The sequence below is a fragment of the Zea mays genome, chromosome 9, assembly GCF_902167145.1.
Source record: "Zea mays cultivar B73 chromosome 9, Zm-B73-REFERENCE-NAM-5.0, whole genome shotgun sequence".
Taxonomy (NCBI): Eukaryota; Viridiplantae; Streptophyta; class Magnoliopsida; order Poales; family Poaceae; genus Zea; species Zea mays.
Window position 1 is genome coordinate 2,396,820 of NC_050104.1, and position 9,277 is coordinate 2,406,096.

A 9,277-nucleotide genomic window follows, 5' to 3' on the forward strand; every position below is an offset into this window, starting at 1 on the left:
AATTTTACTTGGATTAGCTTCAATTCCCTTTGTTGAAACCAAGCATCCAAGAAATTTCCCCTTCTTTACCCCGAAGACACATTTTTCTGGATTCAACTTTAAGCCAGCTTGTCTGAAACTGGCGAAAGTCTCCTGCAAATCAGCAATATGATTTTCCTGTTTTGTGCTTTTTACAATGATGTCATCAACATAAGTTAGCACATTTCTGCCTATCTGAGACTGGAGAACCCTCGCAGTCATTCTGCTGAAACTTCCTCCAGCGTTTTTGAGCCCCTCAGGCATCCGAAGATAGCAATATGTGCCACTTGGGGTTATGAAGCTAGTCTTCGGCTCATCTTCCTTCTTCATCCAGATTTGGTGGTAGCCTGAGTAACAGTCTAGCAGACTCATGAGCTCTGAAGAAGCTGCTGCATCAACTAAAGAGTCTATCCTTGGCAATGGGAATTCGTCCTTCGGACAAGCCTTGTTGAGATCTGTAAAATCGATACACATTCACCATTTGCCATTGGCCTTTTTTACCATAACAGTGTTAGCTAGCCATTCTGGGTACTTTACTTCCCTGATAACTCCTGCACTAAGGAGTCTTTTGACTTCATTACGAGCACCTTCGACCTTATCATCAGACATTTTCCGAAGCCTCTGCTTTCTGGGTCTGAAGGATGGGTCAACATTGAGCGAGTGTTCAATAACATCCCTATTAACTCCGCAGAGATCATTAGCTGACCATGCAAAAACATCTTTGTTATTGAACAAAAACCTTATCAAGGTTTTCTCCTGTTCTTCAGATAATTGAGAGCCCAACAGCACCTTCTGCTCTGCTATGTCCTCACATAAGAGCATGGGCTTCGGCTGATCTGCTGAAGCTGCTTTTTCCCTTCTGAATTTGTACTGTTCACAAACTTCAGCTCCATCTATGTTATGGATTGCTTTTGAGTTAGTCCAGTTTCCTTCGGCCCTTCTGGCAGCTTCCTGACTTCCATGAATAGCGATGGGTCCTTGATCCGAAGGTATCTTCATGCAAAGATAAGCAGGATGAAGAATTGCTTCGAAAGCATTGAGGGTGCCACGACCAATAATTGCATTGTAAGGGTATTCCATGTCAACAATGTCAAAAACAACTTGTTCAGTTCTAGTGTTGTTGATGAACCCGAATGTCACTGACATGGTGATCTTGCCCAGTGCTACAATCTGCCTTCCTCCGAAGCCACAGAGAGGATGTGTAGCATTATGAATCTTATCTTCTGGCTCTTGCATTTGTCTGAAGGCCTTAGCAAATATGATATCAGCTGCACTGCCTGTGTCAACCAAGACATTGTGGACCAGAAATCCTTTGATAACACAAGAGATAACCATGGCATCATTGTGTGGGTAATCCTTGAGTTGAAGGTCCTCTTGGGAGAAGGTAATAGGGATGTGAGACCATCTTGACTTGATGAAGGGTCCTTGCACCCCAACATGCTGTACCCTTCTCTGTGCTTCCTTCTTCTGCTTCTTGTTGGCTGGCTCTGAACATGAACCGCTTGTTATCGGGAGTAGCAGCTTCGGAGCCGAAGCAGCTCCAGCTTGATCGTTGAACGAAGCCATCAGCTCAAAAAAGTGGAAGTGAGTTCACCGGAGGTGGGCGCCAATGTTGGGGACTTGTTCTCAAATGCTATGAATTAAGAACAAGGCAACATAGAATGTTAAATGTTAACGTCCTTCGTCCATGAAACATTATTCCCTTGAGGATAATGAACCTTGGACGAAGGTTGACGAGAATACGATTACGAAGGTTGAGTCTTCGTAATTGAATTTCAATAGATTGTATAAGATAATATAAAATAAAGGGTATCAAAGGTAAATGAATCAAATTATATTTAATCAATATATTGAATCATTGAATACAGTTATACCTCTGTCTTGGCAAAGGTTGATTCCTGAATGATGCTATTGCCAATACCAGAATCCGTGAACAGTAAAGGAATATTGTTCACTATTTATAGACACAGGACTCAGCCTGTGAAGAATTACAATTATGTCCCTCATAAAAGTTTACAACATTGACTCAGACCCTTATGGACTAAAAGGTCATTCTATCTTTAAGTCGGTTTGTAATACCGAAGCTTCATGAAGAGGAACCTTCGGCCATCCCATACAAACAGCTTCAGCCGAAAACCGCTTCTTCCTACAAGACCTTCGGCGACGAAGCATAGTCCCAACACTAAGTATAAGTAAATACCAACCCAATTAAGTAGTAGAACAAAAGTAACATCATCACCTGCGATGCAATGCATATGACAAATTGAATTTAGTTCCATAAATTAATCATCAGAGAGTCCTGAGCTGCTCATGACCGTGAGCTCGGCTAGTATACCAGTTTTACACTCTGCAGAGGTTGTACCCTTTACCCACAAGTCATGTTACCCATCCGCCAAGGGATCACGACTTCCCATACACCTCTACCGAGAAGGCGAGGCAGGGTAACACTACGAGGCCTTTACAAAGTTCCACTAGCTTCAGAAAACCCGCTACAGTTTATAGGAAGCTCCAATGCAGGGTTCTTGCCTGACCGCCATCGCAACAAAATCAACCAAGGACCTCCCTACACTGACCACTCCCCTACTGCCCTTGCCCCTTTCGGGTAAGGTAGTCATCCACTAGCTTTCCTAATTAATCAGCCAAGGGCGTCCATAAACACTTGTGGTGGCACGTGTTTCTCAAGTTAAGCTCTATGTTCCAATTAACATTATTGATCTTGACATGAACATAAATAGAATAACAAAATAACTGGAACATAGATATGATAAATAATTATCCCAGATCCATGTAAAGCAATAGCGAACTACCCAAGTGATTCAGGGGTAAACAAGGTAATGAGATAAATAATCTAGGGTAACCTATTGGGTCCCATAAAAATTAACCTATGCATGAATAAATGATATTAAAGAACATTATTGGGTAAAAAGTGGTCAAGGGGACAACTTGCCTTCAATGAGCTCCTGCTCAGCTACTTCTATCTGTTGGTCACCAGGATCCTCAGTCACAGGCTCTTCTACTCGTCACAATACAAACAAGCATAGTATATAGAGAAACTTAACATCACACTAAACATGTAAACCAATTATATAATAATAATCTACTCATTAAAATAAAATCCTAGGAACAGGGATCATACTTTTTGGAGTTATAGATTTTAAGTTATGAATTTTCATAGGTTTTATGTGCTTAAAATGGGAAATTAATTTTCTTACTGTTTTATGACAAAACAGAGACTCTAAGTGATAGAGAATAATATTACAAAATTTTAGAAACTGGAATGGATTGATTTGGACTAGAGATGAATTTTCTATGATTTATACAAGTTCTAGGGTTTATTTTTGTATTAAAAGTAATTTCTAAAATTAAATAACTGAATTTACAGAGTTATGGACTGAGCGTACTATTTACAGAGAACTCAGGGGCCTCGGGGGAAGATGTACAAGACTCAGCGCATAGTGAATATGGACGACAGGTTGATTTCTCTGTTTCACGGGGACTCTTAAGCAATTTGCGCAACCGAAGGGGTATCTTCTATTGTGGGCCGGACGATCCAGATCCTGCGGTCTGGATTAGATCCTAGCGCGATGAAGCGGTATGCCATAGCAGCCGTCCGATCCAAGCACAACGCTCCCGATTTAAAAACCTAAGATCTAATCTCGAGCGTTCAACCGTCGATCGACGGGCGCGATCGCCCCGTTGCCCAACCGGTATGCATGACCTAATCTCCACCGTTGGTGCCCGATCAGACGGTATCCCACCTTTCTTCTTCCCCAGCGCCACCGAGCAGCTGCGACCGATTCGCGGCGGCGTACACAAGGCGGCAAGCTCCCATCCCGGAATAACGGCGCCCGATTCTAAATGACAGCGAGTCTAACGCGTAGATCCAACCAAGGCAAATCGATCTAAGGGTAACTCACCGAGATGTATGCAGCCCAGTGCCCTGACCACGGTGAGGAGCGAGCACACGGCGGAACTTTTCCTCCGGTGTCCAATTCACTCCACCCCAGCCGCAAGGTTTGCCTGAAGAAGCCGCGGACACCAGCAGGGTATTGAGGAGAAACTCCCAGGCCGGCACGGGTTAGCCCAGACGGCGGATTACGACCTTCCACGACGGCGGGGTTCCTGCGGCCATGGCGGCGCGCTGCACAGCGGCAGCGACGAGGTCGACCAGAGAAGAATCTCCGCCAAATCGAAACCCCCTAAGACCACCAGTAAGCCCGAACCGCACCAGGACTTCACTCGGAGCTCGGTCAATGGTGGACGCGCACGACGGCGAGGATGTCCCGCGAGCGCACGGCAGACCCACAGAACCTCTCCCGTGAACTCGGTTTGTGGAGTTTTTTGTGATGAGGATAGCTAGGGGAAAGGCAGGGCACCGTATTTATTCGTTGGAGCTCCAAAATCGCGAAGTCCGGTGGCAAATACCCGTCGAAATTGCGCAACAGAACAGAGTCTGTTGGGGTGTTTCATGATGGCAGGTAGATGCAGCACCTGACGCCTGGGCCCATGATGTCAGCGACAAGGCACAGTGCAGGAGCGCGGCACTGCAGTCTGGGTAATGGGACCCACGCGTCTGTGACACGCAACCAGGGACCTGTTCACGGTGAACACAAGGAATAGAAGCGCAGGAGAGTGGGCCAGAACGTGGATTCGACCCAGGTAGAACAAGGTGAGGTCTTCTCTTTCTTATTTTTTTCTTTTGCTTTTGTTTTCTTTTTATTTTGAAATCCAAATTTTGGATTTCAAATTTTGTGACGAATTTGTACTCAACTATTTGAAGGTATGATTCAAACATGTCATGGTGGAATGAATTTATTTCTCTAAGGATTTTATTTGGTATTGGCCAATATTTCTCTTTGTCTTTTCTAAATTCTAAAAATCTCTTGTATTTTCTAAATTCCACTTGAGACTTTAATATTTTCTTGTCACATTATCTTTATATTGTCATAAAATGCACACAAAGTAAATTCCCAGCATGATGCATAATTTAGTTGCGTGTCATTTGTTGATTATTTATTGGTTTTAAGTGAGGTGTCCACATGAAATGATGAATATAGATGACTCACAAATACATAAAGAAATGAAATTTCTCTTTTTAGATTTTTATTACAAAGTAGGTATTACAATGTCAGAGTAGCAAAATTGACACTCTAAAAAATTGTACTACAACTCTCAAAGCTCCATGGAGTTTGCAATTATGGAGTTGGTGTTTGGCTAGATCTGGCCAACTCTTCCTAGGAATTTTGCTCTGGAGCCATGCTAAACACCTCTCTCCAAGATTGAAGGTATTGTTAGATTTACATCCGGCGGTGTTCTATTATTTGTCGTTTAGGACAATGACACGGTCTCCAAAATATATCTTCAGCTTTCGCAAAAGAAACGAAACATGAATGTAATAGAGCGTGGCTCCCTAGCCTCGGCGTCGCCCCTCCGGCTCGGGCGACTCGGGAGGCGCCCGTGACCCTAGCCGCCGCGGGTAATCAGGGCGTTGGCCACATTAGCGCATGAGATAGTGGCTCTGAACACCAAGTCGTGGACATAAACGACTTCTAAGCGATATGGCGGCATCATCAACGTGAAGCTCAACATATTGCAAACAAATTCTAGGGTGAAGTGAGGAGAGGGGAAGGAGGGGACAAGCCAGATGAAAGCAGGGGGGTTGGACTATGGGAGAGGGACAGATGATGCAGAACAGGTTGTGGAGGAAAAGATCTTTAAGAAGTGCTCTCGGCGATTTGAAGTCCGTACCTAGGGCCCATGACTTCGTCGCGGAGGTCGGCAGCCAACTGCTATGGGGTGAGCTAAAGCGTGACTGTCGGGCTAAGTGCCGACGTTGGGTGGAGGGAGCGGTGGTGAGGTAGGCGACGGGGTGGGCGTGGGAGGTGCTCGGGGGTCGGGGTCGGGATGCTCCATCTTCTATCTGATGTCTGCACCCCGCACATCTACTATAGAGCGATATATTTATAAGAAATCTCTTGCTCCATAAATATAAATAAACATATATGCATCTAATGACGTACATAATCAAACTAGTGTACTATTTTTCTGGTCCACATGCACACAGCACACCGCAATTTACAAATTCTACTACCGACCACACGAACGGGTGCAAGACGATGCTCTTCTCATTTCGTCTTAGTAGACTCCTTAGCGTTCCTCTCGCGTTCCAACATTTCAAACAGGCTGCCATCGTAGACAGCCCTGACAGTGTCCTTGTGAAGAAACCCTTTTTCATCTTTGCAGAGGGAGTAAAGCATCTTCCACTCTGTGAAACCACCCAGCCTGCAGTAAATTTTCCCAAACATACTGAGCTCAAAGACATACCTTCCTGCAAGTCATATATATATACTGTTCTAGCTCCTGAAGAGAGTGTTGGTTACCATCCTTTGAAGTCATTAGGCTCCCTGTTTGCTTTGAGCAGCTCCTTCAGCTCTTTGCCTGTCAGGGCGTCTGGCCTAGTGTGGGCATGCTTCTTGAAGATCTCCTCAAATTTTTCAGCAACGAACCTGGTTGGTTGATGGAAACCATGATGATTAGCAATTCTATTAACTGAACGAGATATCGAACAAGTTTTAGTTCTTATTAACTATATGCTGCAGATGATTATGAGTGTTTTTTTTTGCTGGTTTCAATCAAGTTGGATATTATATTGCCGCTTGTTAGTACTCGGGCACTTGGCCTTTTAACATGTATGACGGTTCTCTAATGCTGTCAACAAATCAGAGTTTTTTTAGGCGTTTTTTCCTAAGTCAAACGTCCTAATTTTGACTAATGGTATCGCAATTTAGCAAATACTCTCTCACTATGCAAATGCGTGGTTGATTAACAACCTTGTTTTTGCCGATGTAAAGCCATGACGACGTACCAAGCTAGCCGAGACAAGCTTGTTAAGCTAGCTGTTTGGATTAAGAAAAAAATGGTGGATTTTACAGTTTTCCTAGAAGCTTAGCTCAGGATAAACATAAATGGACTTGTTACGCAATATAGTTTTTATCTTCGTTTCAAAAAATGAGCTTGACTAAGGTAATGTATAACAACCTCATTACGCCAGTAGCTTTTGTACCAATGCTTTCCATATCACATTATCATGTTTGAACTGAAGTTGTTGTCTGTTTGAGTGGTTCTTTAGACAAAGGGCAAAACGACACATAAGAAACGCGCTTCACTCCCAGTTGCGCCTCTATTAATCGTTTAATCATTAGTTCATCAAAAGTAGTATGCATCCATCTCATCTCACACATGAGAAGTGCCACTATCGATTGTTTGGCCCTCTTTAGTAATCCACATTTCTATTAAGTTAGTTCTCTATTGTTAGCTGTTTGTTTATTACTTATTAGTGATTTGATGTTGCCTTGTCATCATGCAGTAAATTACAATAAAGAGCAAGGTGGAATTAATTCAAATGAAAGACAGAAGTGTTTTGCAGAAAATAAATTGGGAACCCTTCGTTTAATTAGATCGGATTCTACCTTCCATTGGCATCGTACACGCCCGAATCACTTCCGTGCTTTCCTTTTTGGATGTTCTTCACGTAGATGGGGAGCTTGAAAGCTGGAGCCTTCTCGTTCTCCTGAAATTGACATCGAAGGAGCCGACGTCAGAAATGATACATGCAAATTTATAGGTTATAATATGCATATATAATAAGACGATTTCCAACATTATTATTATATGTTTCAAAAGGTAACTGAAAGGCGTGGTTTTATATGTGGTTAGTGAGTGTTCAGAATGGACATGCATGCACATTTCATCCCCACTTAAGTACAGATCTCAGTATCCCACCGAATCCTTATATCATATTGTTTAGGATTATTCCTCATTGATTTATGAGGCCATTGGAACATTGTTGTGGTATTTTTAAAATTTCGCCGTTACATACACAAGTTAACCCAATTATGCTTTCATGATATTTAATAATATTGTATAATCGTTAGTTGCACTCGATATATGGTACTGCATCCATTCCTGATATATGGTAGTGCATCCATTTTCCATTCTTGAGGATTTCTTCGGTAGCTCTTCTATCTTACCTCGTATCTCACTTCTTATTTTAAATTCTAATCTATAAACAGTATAATCTACCGTGTAAAACATTGTTTTGCACGACCATCATATGTAAGATCTGGATCGGTTGTCCCGAAATCAAAATATGTATATCAGTAAATAAAACACAATAATGTTTGGGTGGTATTTTACAATTCTTGATGTTTCAGTGCCACAGAACTTTTTTCCCCATGGTATGGTATTCTACGAAACCAAATAATCCTAAACGAACACCGCGGATGATCTACGGAAAGACAGTAGAAGCATTTCAAGATGTCGCTGAGGGTGTAGGTGTTGCCTGTTGAGGGGGAGACTGGGAGAGATGCCAATGGCATGCATATATACCGGTATGGTCTTGGGTCCAAGGAGGCCGTTGATGAAGACGGAGCTGAAGGCAGACAACGTGACGCCGGCCCCGATCGCGCGGAACCCTGCAGCACGCAGGCCAGAAACAGCAGCGTTATATTACCATCCTCAGGCGTCCATGAGAAGTTCCAAGAAATCACCTCATTTGATGTTCTTGTGTTCCATGATCAGCGTTATATATAGATTATCAGTACAGAGCTAGCAAACAGTAGACACCTTGGTATGTCTCGGCGGGGTAGATGACGCCGTCCTTGTTCCGGTCGAAGAAGGCGACGTGCCGCTGCAGCGGCGTCAGCTCGCCTTTGTAAACGTCGGCCGCCACCGCCATGGAGGAGGAGAAGGAGGACTCAGCTTTGTTGCTCCCTGTCCCTGGTCCAGTCCCCAGCAGCAAATCAAAGAGATGAGTACGCCACAGATCATGAATAATATATATATGGCATGGTACAAGAATAACACTCCCCTTACCACCTGTCGTCTCTGCAGGTTTGGCGGCCATGGAAGCGGCGAGATCGTTGACAAGGACCAACGACGAGCGAGAGATGCGCTGCTGCGCTGGTGCCAATGAGCGGTGGAGCAGGACAGGAGGAGGAGGGCGCGGCACGAGTGGAAGTAGAAATTAATCGAGGGCTTGTGTTGCTGGGTATTTATATGCATGCTACGCCAGCCGCGTGTCCGCGGCTCCGCAAACTTTGTTTGCTAAAGCAACCAGCCGATCCACTTGCTTAATACCTTTGCACACGAGCGCAATATGATATCTTTGCAAGCTGCAGGCGTGCAACATGTGGTGGCTTCTCGATCAGCTCACTGTGGCGTGATGTTTCCGGCCCAAATCTTCCCAAAGTTTCGTCGC

General features: G+C 43.9%; 1 protein-coding gene and 1 long non-coding RNA gene across 6 annotated transcripts; both read right to left on the reverse strand.

Moving 5' to 3' along the window:
• Nucleotides 1-1,830: 1,830 nt before the first annotated feature.
• LOC118473263 (uncharacterized) lies at nt 1,831-4,574 on the reverse strand. Its single transcript, XR_004852515.1, has 2 exons — nt 3,936-4,574; nt 1,831-3,031 (listed from the first exon to the last, which is right to left on the reverse strand). It is a non-coding gene; the product is annotated as an uncharacterized lncRNA (long non-coding RNA).
• Nucleotides 4,575-5,978: 1,404 nt separating this feature from the next.
• LOC100285515 (ABA-induced protein) lies at nt 5,979-9,045 on the reverse strand. 5 transcript variants are annotated; one of them, NM_001158407.2, is made up of 6 exons: nt 8,896-9,045; nt 8,644-8,796; nt 8,407-8,492; nt 7,488-7,588; nt 6,399-6,524; nt 5,979-6,300 (listed from the first exon to the last, which is right to left on the reverse strand). In NM_001158407.2, the coding sequence occupies exons 1-6, from the start codon at nt 8,921-8,923 to the stop codon at nt 6,144-6,146; spliced, it is 651 nt and encodes a 216-aa protein (NP_001151879.1). In that variant the 5' UTR covers nt 8,924-9,045; the 3' UTR covers nt 5,979-6,143. The 5 variants fall into 5 exon arrangements, with proteins under 5 accessions (NP_001151879.1, XP_020399311.1, XP_020399313.1 ...); XM_020543724.1 differs by having other exon boundaries at nt 6,008-6,324; nt 8,896-9,039; XM_020543723.1 differs by having other exon boundaries at nt 6,008-6,324; nt 8,893-9,025.
• Nucleotides 9,046-9,277: the final 232 nt, after the last annotated feature.